The sequence below is a fragment of the Balaenoptera musculus genome, chromosome 3, assembly GCF_009873245.2.
Source record: "Balaenoptera musculus isolate JJ_BM4_2016_0621 chromosome 3, mBalMus1.pri.v3, whole genome shotgun sequence".
NCBI classification, from domain to species: Eukaryota; Metazoa; Chordata; class Mammalia; order Artiodactyla; family Balaenopteridae; genus Balaenoptera; species Balaenoptera musculus.
The window spans coordinates 90,780,480-90,796,522 of record NC_045787.1 but is presented as its reverse complement, the minus strand read 5'-3'; the positions used below and the strand labels follow the sequence as shown (position 1 = coordinate 90,796,522).

Sequence of the window (16,043 nt, the reverse complement as noted above, 5' to 3'; positions counted from 1 at the left end):
ATCTAACAATAATGCTTTCAAAATTTCTAAGTATATCTTATAGCTCTAAATTGTGTGTCTCTGTTTTAGCCTAAAATGATTAGCGTGAGAAGAATTTTTTTGAAAAATAAATACTAAGCTGCATTTTGGTCATATGTGATTTGACCTAGTTATTATTGCTTGCATTTGAATAGGTTTGCTCTTTCTCTGTGGCATTCTTTGCAAAGACATTTTTATGTTTTTAAAAAATGGTCATAAGAACTTATAGTTCTTGTTTTATGTTGTACTTCAAGGTTACATAAATCTAGAAATTTAAATCCTATCACTGAAAAAGATGATTCTAATGCTCATACCAAGTAGAAACATAGCCTAATGATGTTTACTATTGTCATCTTTAGCAAAATTACGGAAGTCAATTTTTGTTTTTTAATGTAGAACTATTATCTTGTTATGTTGCCATCAGTCTTCTATTAGAGTTTTATTGGAATGCATCCTACTATGACCGTATTTTTCTTTGGAGTGTTCTGTATTCTCCACATTTTTTCAATGAATATTTTATGTTGTAAATGAATCATTTTTTTAAATACAATTTCACTAAGTTAATTTTAAGGAAATTTTCTTACTGTTGATATAAAATATTCCCTTAGTGTCTGTAGGTTACTTTTAATGATACTATTTATTTTAAAAGAGCCTGCTTCTATTAGTTCATTAAAATTTAAAGCTTAAAATGTCTCATACTTGAGTACTTAAATTTATTTTACTGAGTTAAAACAAAAAGATAATTCATTTTAATATTACTGGTGAGCACTGTAGTGGAGAAAACTCTATAGATGGTAAATTAGGGAAATTATATCTAAATAGCACATTTGGGTTATTTCTTTGTGTATTGTTTAGGGAATTCTTTGGGAACATTATGTGTTCCTACACATATGTAGAAAGAAAAAAAGTTCTGTCTTTTTGATAGAAAAAAAAAATTGTTTGCTTAGGATTAGACCCACTATTAGTGCTTTGGGTTGTATTCCAATTATTATATACTTTAACGCCTCACCTATCCAATAAGCTGGATATTCATTAAAAAAAAATCGGATCCCTATTACACTTCTTACATCAAAATTAATTCTAAGTAGATTAGATTTGATGTCAAAAATGAAAACTATTAAAAATACCAAAAGATAAGAAGAAAATGAGGGTAGAATTTTTATAATCATGAAGTGGGTAGGAAACCATAAGAGAAAGGAACAGTAGGTTTCATATAAAAATGTAGAACTTCAGTATGCCATAAAATCATAGCAAAGTTACAAGATCACATTAATGATGCTACAGCTACTCCCAGATCCTAATGTAGATGAGTGATATATATCTGTGGGACTGTGATTCAGTTATGCCAAGATTCCTTTAACCTGTCTTAATAGGATCTACCCATGTGACAACCGCTTGGGGTTTGTTCATTTGCTTTGTTTTATTATTTGCTCCAGAGACAAAAACCATTGACACTAATTAAAAATGAAAATAATCTTTTTGACTCTCTCAGGATCACAGTAGCATGATCTACCAAAGCTGCTATCCTGGTGCCCTTATCTCTACCACTTTGTGGAAATTCATTCTACCTCACCTGGTTTCCTGCCCACATCCACTCTGCCGGAATGATCTTTACATGAGTAAATCACCCTCTTTGTAAAATCCTTTGTTGGCGTCCCTTGGTTCTTAGAATAAGATAACCCTTTATTGTGACCTATATAATCTGGCTCCTTCGCAACGTGTTAGCTTTATGTCACACTTTGCTCTCAGCACTTCTGCCGCGCTGACCTTTCCTGGGCTTTCTCCTCTGCAGCCCGCACACCGTCTGCTCCTGTTCCATGTAGTGCACTTCTCGTCCCACTCCACTCAGTTAACATCCGTTTGTGTGTGTCTGAGCTTCAGCATGACTTTCTCAAGAGGCTTGAACTCTCCACATCCCATTATTAAAGGCTGTCCTAGCTTGTTCTTCTCCTTTGCAGACCACATTTGCAGTTTTATGTTTATTTCTGTGATTATTTCTGTTTTCCCCAGTAGATTGTAAGCTCCAGAAGGGCAAAGATCCTTTCCAGTTTTATCCATTTTTATATCCCCACAATCCCTGATAAATAGTAGATAACAACAATAAATATATGTAGGTTGGAAGGAATGACTAACATCCCTTCTAGAAATAAGGTTTCTTGACCTGTGATTAATCTCCCCTGGAAGTTAAATGAAAAGAGAAAGCTAAAAGTAAATTATACAGATCAGATCCCTGCTTGCTTAGTATATAACTATGTGTGTAATTCATTTATGAATTGATCCTCAGCTTTTCTGTTTAATGTTTAGAACCAGATCTCTAGTGATATAACCAGTAAGTAGTAATGAACTTCAACAAAGAGTGGGAAAGAGAGAAAATGGTAGGAGGACCTTTTCTGCTGCTAGTAATGTGTTTTTAAACCTTTTATTATGGAAAATTTCAAATAGATACAGAGGCAGAGAGAATAATATAGTAATCTACATGTACCCTATCTACTTGCCCTCCCATTTTATTTTTGGAAAAGATCCCAGCCATCATTTCTTGCATAAATACTTCACTGTGTATTTCCAAAAGATACGAACACATTTTGGGGGGATTTCCCTGGTGGTGCAATGGTTAAGACTCCATGCTCCCAGTGCGAGGGGCTTGGGTTCAATCCCTGGTCAGGGAACTAGATCCCACATGCATGCCACAACTAAGGAGCCCATGTGCTGCAATGAAGACCCGGCACAACCAAATACATTTTTTTTTTTTAAATATTATTTATTTATTTATTTATATTTTTGGCTGTGTTGGGTCTTCGTTTCTGTGCTAGGGCTTTCTCTAGTTGTGGCAAGCGGGGGCCACTCTTCATCGCGGTGCGCGGGCCTCTCACCGTCGCGACCTCTCTTGTTGCGGAGCACAGGCTCCAGACGCGCAGGCTCAGTAATTGTGGCTCACGGGCCTAGTTGCTCCGCGGCATGTGGGATCCTCCCAGACCAGGGCTCGAACCCGTGTCCTCTGCATTGGCAGGCAGATTCTCAACCACTGCGCCACCAAGGAAGCCCCCCAAATACATTTTTTAAAAAAAAGAATACTTTTTTTTAATTGAAGTATGGTTGATTTACAATATTGTTACTTCCAGGTGTACAGCAAAGTGATTCAGTTATACATATATTTTTTTCCAATTCTTTTCCCTTATAGGTTATTACAAGATATTGAATATAGTTCCCTGTGCTATACAGTAAATTCTTGTTGTTTATCTAATTTATATATATGGAGGTGTATATCTGTTAATCCCATACTCCTGTTTTATCCCTCCTTCCCTTTCCCCTTTGGTAACCATAAGTTTGTTTTCTGTGTCTAAGATTACTTTTTTTAAAATTGAAGTATAGCTGATTTGCATTATTATGTTAGTTTCAACTGTACAGCAAAGTGATTCAGTAATTTTTTATTCAGATTATTTGTATCTGTTAATCCCATACCATTAATCTATCCTTTTCTCCTTCCCCTGTGATAACCATAAGTTTGTTTTCTGCGTCTGTGAGTCTGTTTCTGTTTTGTATATAGATTCATTTGTATTATTTTTTAGATTCCCCCATATAAGTGATATCATATAATATTTGTCTTTCTCTGTCTGACTTGCCTCACTTAGTATGATATTCTCTAAGTCCATCCATGTTGCTGCAGGTGGCAGTATTTCATTCTTTTTTGTGGCTGAATAAAATTCCATTGTATCTTCTTAAACTGATCATCTGTTGATGGGCACTTGGGTTGTTTCCGTGTCTTGGCTGTTGTAAATAGTGCTGCTGTGAACATTGGGGTGCGTGTATCTTTTTGAATTAGAGTTTTCCTCTTTTCTGGATTTATGCCCAGGAGTGAGATTGCTGGATCATATGGTAGTTCTATTTTTAGCTTTTTAAGGAACCTCCATACTGTTTTTCACAGTGGCCGTACCAATTAACATTTCCACTAACAGTGTAGGAGGGCTCCCTTTTCTCCACATTCTTTCCAGACTTTTTAATGATGGCCATTCTGACCGGTGTGAGGTGATACCTCATTGTGGTTTTGATTTGCATTTCTCTAATAATTAGCGATGTTGAGCATCTTTTCATGTGCTTGTTGGTCATCTGTATGTCTTCTTTGGAGGAATGTCTGTTTAGGTCTTCTGTCCATCTTTTGATTGGGTTGTCTGTTTTTTTGATATTAAGTTGTATGAGCTCTTTGTACATTTTGGATATTAACCCTTTGTCAGTTGCATCATTTGTGCATATATTTTCTCCCAGTCCGTAGGTTGTCTTTGTTTTGTTGATGGGTTTTTTGTTTTTTGGTTTTCCTTTGCTGTGTGAAAGCTTTTAAGTTTGATTAGGTCCCATTTGATTATTTTTGCTTTTATTTCTTTTGCCTTGGGAGACTGATCTAAGAAAATATTGCTATAATTTATGTCTGAGAATGTTTGCCTATGTCTTCTTCTAGGAGTTTTATGGTGTCATGTCTTATATTTAGGTCTTTAAACCAATTTGAGTTTATGGTTGATGGAGTGTTCTAACTTCATTGATTTTCATGTAGCTGTCCAGCTTTCTGAACAGTACTTGCTGAAGAGACTGTCTTTTCTCCATTGTGTATTCTTGCCTCCTTTGTCAAAGATTAATTGACCATAGGTGTGTGGGTTTATTTCTGGGCTCTTTATTTTGTTCCGTTGGTCTATATGTCTGTTTTTGTGCAAACACCATACTGTTTTGATTACTGTAGCTTTGTAGTATTGTCCGAAGTCCCAAAGCAATCTACAAGATTTAATGCAATTCCTATCAAAATGCCCATGACATTTTTCACAGAACTAGAACAAATAATACTAAAATTTATATGGAACCACAAAAGACCCAAAATTGCTAAAGCAATCCTGGGAAAAAAGGACAAAGAACAGTTTTTTAAAGTGCATAACTACAGTGCCATTATTACACTGCCAAAGAAACTAACAGTAATTCCTTAGTAGCATCAGATATCTAGTCAGTATTCAAATTTGCAATTGTTTCATAAATGTCATAATTTTTCAGTTTATTTGACTCTGGTCAGATAAGGTTCGTGCACAGAGATTGGTTAATATGTCTTTGAAGCCTCTTTTAATCTATAGGTTTCCTCTTTGTCTCTCAGTTTTTTGCTATATGTTTGTTGACTAACCAAAGTTATTTGTTTTCTAGTGTTTTCCATAGTCTGGATTTTGCTGATAACATCTCCACGGTGAAGTTTGACATGATCCTCTATCTTCTGTATTTCCTATAAATTGGTATTTAGATCTAGAGATGTGATCAGATTTGGTTTCAAGGCCCCCCCCCTTTTTTGGACAAGACTTTTTCATAGATGGCATTGTGGTCTTCCATCAGGAAGCACAAAATGTCTGGTTTTCTCTCTTTTTGTGGTATTAACAACCATTGATACTTAATGCTTAGCTCCATTAATTCATTAGGGGTTACAAAATTAGCTGTAGTATTTCTATAAAGAGAAACTTCTCCTTATCTACTGTTTGACTACTTCCAGATACGGTTTGTATGAAAACAAGGCAAGGTGAGGGGAGTGGTTGCTTCTTCCCCCTCATGTCAAGTTTCATAGTGAGTTAGAGACTGTTGCTACCTTTATGGTGAACCCTTTTGAGTCACTTTGTAAAGTGAGCAAGCAGAGGATAGAAGAGGGGTTCCAACCCAGCAAGTGTAATTGAAATTGACTGTATCCCAGCTGTGCTAATTTAACTGCCAGGCATAGTCCTTCTAGGGTCCCTCAGCAAACATTTGAGTGCCTGTAATGGCAATGGATATTTAAGGGTGAATAAAGGGGAATCAGAAGATAGATGCTTGATTCTAATATGTAGTGAAAAGGAATTGTATTTACTTGGAGGGGCCCCCTCCAGACAGTTCATCTTATCCCCACCTCTCTGCTCCTTAGCCCATTTTTCACTCTGCTGTTAACTTTCTCCCCCACCCCTTTTACCTGAAAGATAATATAAAACTCATCACTGTTCAGGATCTGTTTACTGAGGATCTGCATTATGCCAAGACTGTTCTCAACCCTCGGGTGTGGTGGTGGGCTAGGCAGATGCTACCTTGTCCTCAAGAAACTTATCATCTAGAAGTAAGACAGATGAGCATTTTCCACAAAGTGTGTTAAGTAGTATGAAAGGGCAAGTACGTAGTGCTACAGCACTTAACCTAGTGTTGGGGTGATTTTCATCCTAGAGGAAGTTACAAATTAATTTATTCTGACACCTTAAGAATGATTGGGTAAATTAGGAACAGTAATCTAGGTGAAAGATGATGGTGGCCTTGGGGGTTAGGGAAGAATTGATAGATGTGAGAGAGTCATTTAGTCAGCAGATATCTGAGTATCTGAGAGGATTTAGAAACTATAATCCATAAGGGTTAGTGTTGGATGCGAGGGCTGAGGAGGAAGGAGAAGTCAGGAATGACTTCCAGGTTTTTGTCATAGGCAGCTACAAGGATGGTGATACATTTCAGTGCTAACACTAGATGAGGAACAAGTTTGTGAGGGAAAATAATCTAGTTTCAAAAGTGTTAAGTTTCAAGATGTTAAGTCTGAGACAATGAAGCAGAAATGTCAAGTAGGCTATTAGATAGTGGGTTTGGAATCAAAGGGAAGGGTGAAAAATGTGATAATTAAAGGTATGGGAGATTTTTATATCCCCTGTGATTATAGAAAGAGAAGATGAAGACCTGGGCTAAAAAATTCCAAAGCAAGGGAATAACATTGTTGTTCCAAAAGAGGAAATAGTTAACAATATCCACCATTGACTGTAAGGACTTGAAAATTTTCCTTTAGGTTTCACCAAAAAAAGAACTTCAGTGCTGATCTTGGCAAGAGCCATTTCATTGGCTTTCTTCTCTACCATGTGATATTGGAGTGAGTTGAGGTTTAAATTGGAAGGTTAAAAAGTAGAAGAGAGCAATTTTAGCTAACTCAGAAAGTCTGAGTGTGAACTGCCCAAGAGAGAAAAGGCCATTAACTGACACAGAGTAGAGATTTGAGAGAAAATTGAGAGATTATTTTTCTTTTTATAAAATAGAAGAGATAAGCATATTTGAATGGTAATGGGAAGGAGCCAGTAGAGAAAAAGATTGAAGGTCCAAAAGAGCAAAGAGAAATGGGGAGGGAAAGGATCTAGAGCACACATGAAGGGGCGGGCCTTAGGTAGCAGAAGGGGTGCCTCTGAAGCAATAGCAGGAGGAGATGGAGATGGGTGTGGAGGCAGGTAATTTTGTCAGTTTGGTAGCAGCAAGTTTGAGGGAGTTTTGTCTGATGGCTTCTATTTCTCTGCAAATTAGAAGGTAAAATTATTTGTGGTAAAGGAGACATATCCAAAATAGCCACTGTGAGCAAAGAAGGGAGAGCTGACTAGGGAAACACAAGGATTACAGATGGAGGACTAAGGGCCCAGGTGTATTGGTGACCATAAATGTTACATGGGCAGCACCCTGGAGAATTGTGTGATATTTCTCACATGCTCATATTTCTCAAATACTGCTCAGCAGTCCATATTAGGGTGTAGAGAAAACAGACAGTTGGATTCATCTACAATTGCAATGTTTCCAGGCAGGTGAGATGGAATAGCCATGGGGCAAAGATATTGAAAACTGACAAAAGAATTACGGAAGTGATGGACCACGAAAACATTCAAGGTGGAGTATGTAGGGACATTCATGCGCTGGACATTCCAGTCATTTTAAAGACACTTTCTTGGGGAAGGTTAAAGGAGATTGCCAGAAGAATAGGTTTTCAGAGTTACCACAGGATAACTAAATGCATTATTCAGAGATGGTACATTTTAGGGTGATGGAAATGGTCTAGGATACAGCCATAGATGTCAGTGACTAAAATGGAGTAGAGGAGAAAAACGTCACTGAAGATACCAGAGAACTGAGAGACCACGGTTTTGAATGGGGCATAAGTTACCCAGAATGGTGGCAGTAATTGAAGTAGAAGGAGGTCAGTGACCCTTGTGCCCAAGTTGTTTAATGATTGAAGACAGTGATTGGTTAGTAGGTGATAGCACTGGGGAAAGGGAAAAGTGATTATAACACAAGGAGATTTGGGGCTATTATCGGAAGGTGGAGAAATAATAGTTTCAAAGTGGTGTTGAAGAGTGAGGAAAACATAGGCTTATGCTACCTCCTGACGCCAAAGTACATGGGATATAGGAGAGAGGGCTGCAGGAGGAGGTGGTGTCCAATAAGAGCTAGGTTTCAGTTAAGGCCAGGAATGAAAGGAGCATTATGTGAAAAGTTGAGGAGGTATGGGTATTTATGGAGCATGGAACCTAAATTTCACAAGGAAGTTTGGATAGGAAAGAAAATAGTAGGAAATAGTGTCTCACACACGTCTTAAGGCTGACAGTTGGAAATGATATGTTTTTGGACTTAGGTTTTGGACAGTGAGCAAGGCTGATTTAGTGGATGTAAAATATGGCTGATTTAATAGGTCTTGAGTTTGAGAGAGAGTTAATGACGCTCATTTCTTCAGAATTTAGTGATGCGTCGGGTGGGAAATACTTCTTAGGAAGGTACCATTTCTTGCAGGTTACCATTTCTCTGGTTCCTCTGAAAGATGTCGTTGCAGGCCTAGCCATAATAAAAAGGCCCAGGAAAGATTCTCAGGGCTCGAGTTCTAGGCCTATAGGTAGTGTGGGTATGGGAATGTTCTCTTGGAATCTCCTTATAAGAAATGCATCTGGATTTCTAGCTAGAGAGTTTGGGAGAACAGAGCGGTGAGTGTCCCAAAATCAAGGAGCTGTATAGGAAGATACGGAGACTGAAGCTTAAAGATGATTTGGTATCTACACTGAAATGAATGTCCGGAACATGTTTTAGTGTGGACATGGGTTTTCCCTTGTTTCATAGTTTAACCTCTTATTTCTCTTTTGTTTCAAACAATGTGTTAATTATCTATTGCTGCTTGACAATTTTAGCAAAATCAACAAACATTTATTATTGTTTCTGTAGGTCAGGAATCCTGGTGCAGCTTAGCTGAGTGCCTCCGGTTCAGGGTCTCTCACAGGCTGCAGTCACGGTGTTAGCTGGGGCCGCAGTCATTTCAAGACTTGACTTGGGGAAGATGTGCTTCTAAGCTCACTCATATGGCTGTTGGCAGGCCTCATGTCCTCAGGCTGTTGGCCAGTGATATCATGTCCTTGCTGCCAGGGTCTTTACAAAGGGCGTTTCACAACGTAGTATCTGGCCTCCCTCAGAGAGCACAAGAGAGGATGTCCAGGATGGAAGCCACAGTCTTCGTAACCTTATCTTGGAAGTGACTTCTCATCACGTCTGCAGCAGTCTGTTCACTAGAAGCCATTCACTAAATCTAGCCCACAGTCAAAGGCAGGGCGATTACGTGTGAATACCAGGAAACAAGGATCGTTAGGGGTTGTGTTAGATCCTCACTACCAGAAACAGTAAAAATATTTAGATATCCTCAAAGACAGTATGTTTGGAACTTCCCTGGTGGTGCAGTGGTTATGAATCCACCTGCCAATGCAGGGAACACAGGTTTGAGCCCTGGTCCGCGAAGATCCCACATGCCGCAGAGCAACTAAGCCTGCGCGCCACAACTACTGAGCCTGCGCTCTAGAACCCGCGAGCCACAACAAAGACACGCCACTGCAATGAGAAGCCTATGCACCACAACGAAGAGTAGTCCCCGCTCGCCACCACTATAGAAAGCCTGCACACAGCAACGAAGACCCAACACGGCCAAAAATAAATAAATAAATAAATAAATTTTTTAAAAAGAGACAGTATGTTTGCTTCAGGATAAGGAGTCATTCCCCTTCTACTGTAGAGCAAGAGAGGCCCCTTGCCTGAGTCTCCTTAAAAAGCCCCCTGACTATTCTCTTTACCTTGAGTCTTCGTCCCTCAACTCCATCTTCTTTATTGCAATCAGAATGAGCTCTTTATCTCCAAATCAATCAGTGAATCAGCTTCTGTCTCTCCCCTCTCTTTCTTTCTCTCCCTCTCTCCCTCTCTCCCTCTCCCTCTCCCTCTCCCTCTTTCTCTCTCTCTCTCTCTCTCTCTCTCTCTCTCTCTCTCTCTCACACACACACACTCACACACACACACAAACACACACACGTTCTTTCTGACCTTTGCTTATGCTTCTGCCTCGTCTGGGCTGCCGTGTGGCTAACTCTCCTCCTTTTTATTAGCTAAACTCTTCCTCGTAGTTCAAAATCGATAGCACTTTACTCTGTACTCCCAGGACTGAGTATATGCCATTCCTGTGTGTGCATGTGGCCTCTGTCAAAGCACTTACTACTGTATATTTACATGTTGAGCAACCTGTCTAGAGTCTGTGTGTGGTGAGGATGGGAATATCTTACTCACTTACATCCCTAGTGACTAGCACTGTACCGAGAAAGTAGCAAGAGCTCAGTAAATGTTTGTTGTTTGGTTGCGTGTGAATTGAAATACCATTATAGAAGCACCCAGCAGCTAGTGGCAGTGGAAGGAGTTGCAGGATGTCTTTCTCTGCTGCCTGTTCTCCCTACCCTGAGGGGTACTAACCTGCTGCTCCAGATTGAGAAGTATCCCTAGAGGACTAAGCAACATAAAGCATCCAGACCCATAGAAGGAGTAGAGACTAGAAAGGGTAGCCACTCTGAGACTCTGTTTTAGTATTCTTAATCTAACCCTAGATTTCCCTATGTGGGTGTGAATAAGTGGGTCTTCATGCTTTTGTATGCGGAGACATAAAAAAGACCTCTCAAGTTGCAACTTCTTAAAATCAGCTTTATTGAGGAAAGACTAACATACTCATTTAAAATATACAGTTAAATGGATTTCACATTACAGTTTTTTTCTGCAGTTACATTTACAAATGTAATTTTCTCTTAAAACTTTTTTTTTTTTAATAATAGCCATTCTGACAGGTGTGAAGTGATATCTGGTTTTGATTTGTATTTCTGCAATAACTGGTGACGTTGGGCATCTTTTCATGTGCCTGTATGTCTTCCTTGGAGAAATGTCTATTCAGGTCTTCAGGTCATTTTTTGATTGGGTTGTTTGTTTTTTTGATGCTGAGTCACGTGAGCTGTTTATATACTTTGGATATTAATCCCTTGTTGGTCACATCATTTGCAAATGTTTTCTCCCATTCTGTAGGTTGTCTTTCGTTTTGTCTGTGATTTCCATTGCCATGCAAAAGCTTTTAAGTTTAGTTGGGTTCCGTTTGTTTATTTTTGCTTTTATTTCCTTTGCCTTAGGAGACAGATCCAAAAAACATTACTACAATTTATGTCAGAGAGTGTTCTGCCTATATTCTTTTCTAGCATGCTTTCCATATTTATCCCTTTACACAGACTCTTCCATCATTCTCCCAAAATCCAAGGCCTACCTTTAAGTATAACTTATCTTATTCAGTCTTTAATAGTTCTTAAGCAAGTAGTTGTTTCTGTTTTCCGTCAGTATTTTATGCATTCTTCTTACTAAGTGCTCATGATATCTCAGTACAATTATTTATTTTTTCATGCCTTTCTCCAATAGAGGTTTCAAGTAGTCTTTTTTCTACTCTGAGCTCCTGGAGAACTTGATCTGTACGAAATTCACAGTTAGTTTTGTGGTAATTTAGAGCATTTCGTCACTCAGTGGAGCTTTCTACCAATCAATTTATATTTAACTGAATGTGGTTTCATGCCTTTTAATTTGTGAAAGAATATTACTCTTAGAATTTCTGCAGTGTTCGGTTACTTCCACATTGTACTTTAACTGTCTTTTGCAGCAACCTTTTTTCCTTCAGTGTTTCTCTAAACTCTACTTAAGTTTATAGGTAAAAATATTCATTTTGAGCAGTTATAATGTTCACACTTTTAATGGTATATTTAGCTGTTTACCCTAAAGACAGTTCATTTGGAGTACCTTAACATGAAGTTAGCTGTATTTATCTATAATCTAAATTATACTGTCTATAATTTGCTTAATTTCTAGGGTTCAACTGCACGAATAGATCACGAAACAGCCAGTGTTTTGAGTTCTAGCAGCACACATTCTGCTCCTCGAAGGCTGACAAGTCATCTGGGAACCAAGGTAATAGATTATAAGCACTGAGCACTCCCTGTGACTTCTGCCTCTGTGCCTTGCCTGCAGCGGCACACACCTCCACTTCCCACCCCACCGAAAAATGACTGTCAGAGTCCTAGCCAGCCTTCAGAAACCTTCTTGGGCTTTCCTTCTTTACAAAACGTTTTCTGATTTCCAGGGTCCTCTCACCTCCCCATGCAATCTGTCTACCTCCTTTGAATCACTACAGTTGGAGCACAGGGACTGTTTTTTTATCCTTTGCAGCATCTAGCACAGAATCTGCACATAATGAGTGTTTAATAAATACTTAGTGGATGGAAAAATTATTGAAATTGAATATTATCCTATCCACTGCTGATAAGTGAGTTTTCTTAGGGTCTCTTAGATGTTAGTAAATATTTTGGGGGACTTGAGAATAGTATGTTTGAAAAGAAAATAATTATTTTATTATTGTTTTAAAGCCAGAGGCTTTACTATTATATGAACAAAGATGAAATTCTAATATTACTAAGCAGTATATTTTCAGTTAAATCTAAATAATTCCACTAGTTGTTTTCACAGCATACTCTACATAGTCTTTTTTACTTTAATAATATAGTGGCTCTTAGGAAAAGCATTACTGAAATAACTAATGTCGATTTAAGAAATGAATTTTAGAGTATCAATGGTATTGTTAATATGAAACTTAATCCTTTTAATAGCTCACAATGGTTACTACTTGGGACCACTAGGATGCCAGTAACTGCTGGGAGTTGTATGTTTATTATCTCTGATCTTCTCGAAAACCCTTTGAGGTATTCTTGCCCCTCTTTTTAAAATGAGAATACTGAAGCCAAAAAAAGATTCAGACAGCTGAATCGTGTAATTAAATTGGAATTCAACCCCAGATCTGTCCAACATCAACAAGTAGTTTTCACTATAAAGAAAATGTTTAATATTCAACAGTACTATTGCATGAAAACTGGCAGCTAGAATACCATTTCCTTTTGAAGTGATTTATGTATGATAATATTAAGACCTTACTACATTTTTGAATGCCAGTTACTGTGCTATACATGTGTTATTTTATTTAATCTTCACAAAGAAAACCCTATTAGGTAAATTTCTCCATTTTGCAACTGAGACAACTGGGCCTCAGAGAATTCAAATAACTTGGTCGTGTCACACCACTCACTTGTAAGTGGTGGAGTCAGAATTTGAAAGACTATTTATCCACAGTTCTGTACTGCCTTCCTAATAATACTTTCATATCTAAGAGTAGTGTGTGTTTACCCATTTAGAGTAGAGTTTCTCAGCCTCAGCATTACTGGCTGGATAATTCCTCATTACATTGTAGGATGTTTACAGCATCCCTGGTCTTCACCTACTAGATGCCCGAAGCTTTTCCTCCCGAAGTTGTGACCGCCGAAAATGTCTCCAAGATGTTGCCAAAAGTGTCTCAGGGTGGCTAAAACTGCCCCTGGTTAAGAACCACTAATTTACAGATATGATACATTTATGTAATGGCCTCTACTTTTATGCAGTAGCTCTCACTTTAAAATGAGGTTGGTCACAGTGCAGGATAACTGGGTACTGTTTCCTGTTTCTAATCTGCTTCTAAGTAAATTCTTCGAATTTATGGTCAGGGAGTAATTGATGCTTACCAGCTGCTTTTAAAAAAAAATTGAATAAGAATCCTGGCTTTGTATCCCTGTATGATCAGAGCATTCTCCTTTTTATAACAAGATATTTTTACATGTATAAGGGAGAAATCATAACTTTAACAATATTATACAGTAAGTCCCCTACATATGAACCTTCAAGTTACGAACTTTCAAAGATGCGAATGTATTGTAAACCTATTACAGTATAGTACTAAATGCCGATTGTGTTAGTTGGGTCCCTGGGCTAACTTTGTTGGACTTATGAACAAATTGGACTTGTGAACGTGCTCTCAGAATGGAACTCGTCCATATGTAGGGGACTTGACTGTAATTATAATCTGGTGAAGGTTACCAATTGCTGAGAGCTAGTACTTAGTAAGTAATAATTGCAGAAAAATATTTTCTCTTTATTGATTATGGTTGTAGATTTTAAAAATTAAAATTTTAAATTGTGTAAAGAATTTAGATAAACCACATTTCTGACTCTGCGTGTGTGTTGGCGGGGGTGGGTGGGTGTGTTGCGGGGGGAGATATGAGAGAGAGAGAGAGAAATCAGTTGATTGTCATTCATTATAATCAGTGGATTATCACCAGCTGATCCAGACAAACAGCAATTTAGGTTTATGCAAGAACCTACTTTCTCTTTTTCAACACTATATACTACCACTACTAATATTTACTCATAAACAAGTTGGTGATGATTATATTATATGGATTTTGAAATAACGCTCATTACTTCATCCTGGAAAGGGGTTTTTGTTTTTGTTTTTAATGAGTTACAATAAATATCCCATTCATCACTTCATTGGTGTTGGCTTTTGGATATTAAAAGTCATAATTTTGTTTCTAAACTCATTTGGCCCACAGGTGGAAATGGTGTATTCATTGTTGTCAATGCTTGGTACTCATGATAAGGATGATATGTCGCGAACTTTGCTAGCTATGTCTAGCTCCCAAGACAGCTGTATATCCATGCGACAGTCTGGATGTCTTCCTCTCCTCATCCAGCTTTTACATGGCAATGACAAAGACTCTGTGTTGTTGGGAAATTCCCGGGGCAGTAAAGAGGCTCGGGCCAGGGCCAGTGCAGCACTCCACAACATCATTCACTCACAGCCTGATGACAAGAGAGGCAGGCGTGAAATCCGAGTCCTTCATCTTTTGGAACAGATACGAGCTTACTGTGAAACCTGTTGGGAGTGGCAGGAAGCCCATGAACAAGGCATGGACCAGGACAAAAATCCAAGTATGTTCCATATGGTGCATGTTACAAAGCAAATGTAAAAGTTTTGAAATGAAAACTTTAAATTAGGATGGTGTCTTTATGAATAGGCGTAGGAAATTCATATTAGCCATCTACGCTGCTAACATAGTTTAAAGCTTAATCTCTCTATTTCTCTAGAAAAAATTAGCAAAGGAAAATGTTATATGTACTACAATGCAACTACAAAAGAACAGAAAATCAAGACAGAGTCATAGCATAGCAGATCTAGAAAGAACTTGAGCGATTATGTCCTCCATCTCTTGAGATTAAGCTCAAGAAAGTGACTTTACACAAGTTCCTTCAGCTGTTAGTGACCAACCCATAATCTCTTACATTTGCATATCACTCTACTCAGTGGATACAGAGCTGTGTTATATATGTTATTTGATCCTTACAACAACCTTGTGAAGTAGGAAGGGAAGATATTATCATCTCCATTTTACAGATGAAGAAACTGAGGCTCAGAGAGGCTAAAAGACTTGCCTGTGGCCTCACAGCTAGTGGGTGGTGGAGGCAGGATCAGAGGTCAGATCTCCTGACTCTCAGCCCAGTGCTCTTCCTACTTCACCATCCTGCTTCAGGCCATGGGGCCCCAGTTGCTGGGGTGATCAGCCTCCCAGCTCTTTGCTCAGGGAGAAACCCTTGGCCACCAGCCCCTCTCCTTCAGGAGCAGGGAACATGGGAGTTGGGACCTTTGGGGACATAACTTACTTCATTCCTGTAGCAAGAACCAAAAGCAGTAAGTATATAAGGTAAGACCTTCCTTTCACCTGATAAGAACACCCACATGCGCACACACACATGACAAAGGACTATTGTATCAGTATCTTGATTGTGGGAGTAGGAGAAAGACTGATGTTGAGAACATGATCTATAAAGATTTAGATTTTTTTTAGGTAGGTATAAAGGTGAATTTATTTAAAATTTAAAAGTTTTCAAGAATAGAATACAGCAGAAATGTCCTTTATATCTATTTGTCCTAGGGATGAGGAGAACTATAGGATGCTTTACTGGAAGAACATTGTCTTTCTGGATTGTTTTCTTTGTCCACAATTATATAATGACTCGCA

At 38.4% G+C, this 16,043-nt stretch overlaps 1 protein-coding gene across 6 annotated transcripts in view; it reads left to right on the top strand.

Moving 5' to 3' along the window:
* APC (APC regulator of WNT signaling pathway) overlaps nucleotides 1-16,043 on the top strand; it is a 136,741-nt gene that overhangs the window by 99,471 nt on the left and 21,227 nt on the right. For 4 of the 6 annotated variants that reach the window (XM_036845865.1, XM_036845862.1, XM_036845864.1 and 1 more), the window contains exons 9-10: nucleotides 11,974-12,072; nucleotides 14,577-14,955. In XM_036845865.1, the coding sequence (XP_036701760.1) occupies nucleotides 11,974-12,072; nucleotides 14,577-14,955 (478 nt within the window). The remainder of the gene's footprint in view (nucleotides 1-11,973; nucleotides 12,073-14,576; nucleotides 14,956-16,043) is intronic. The other 2 variants (XM_036845869.1, XM_036845868.1) reach the window with 1 other exon arrangement.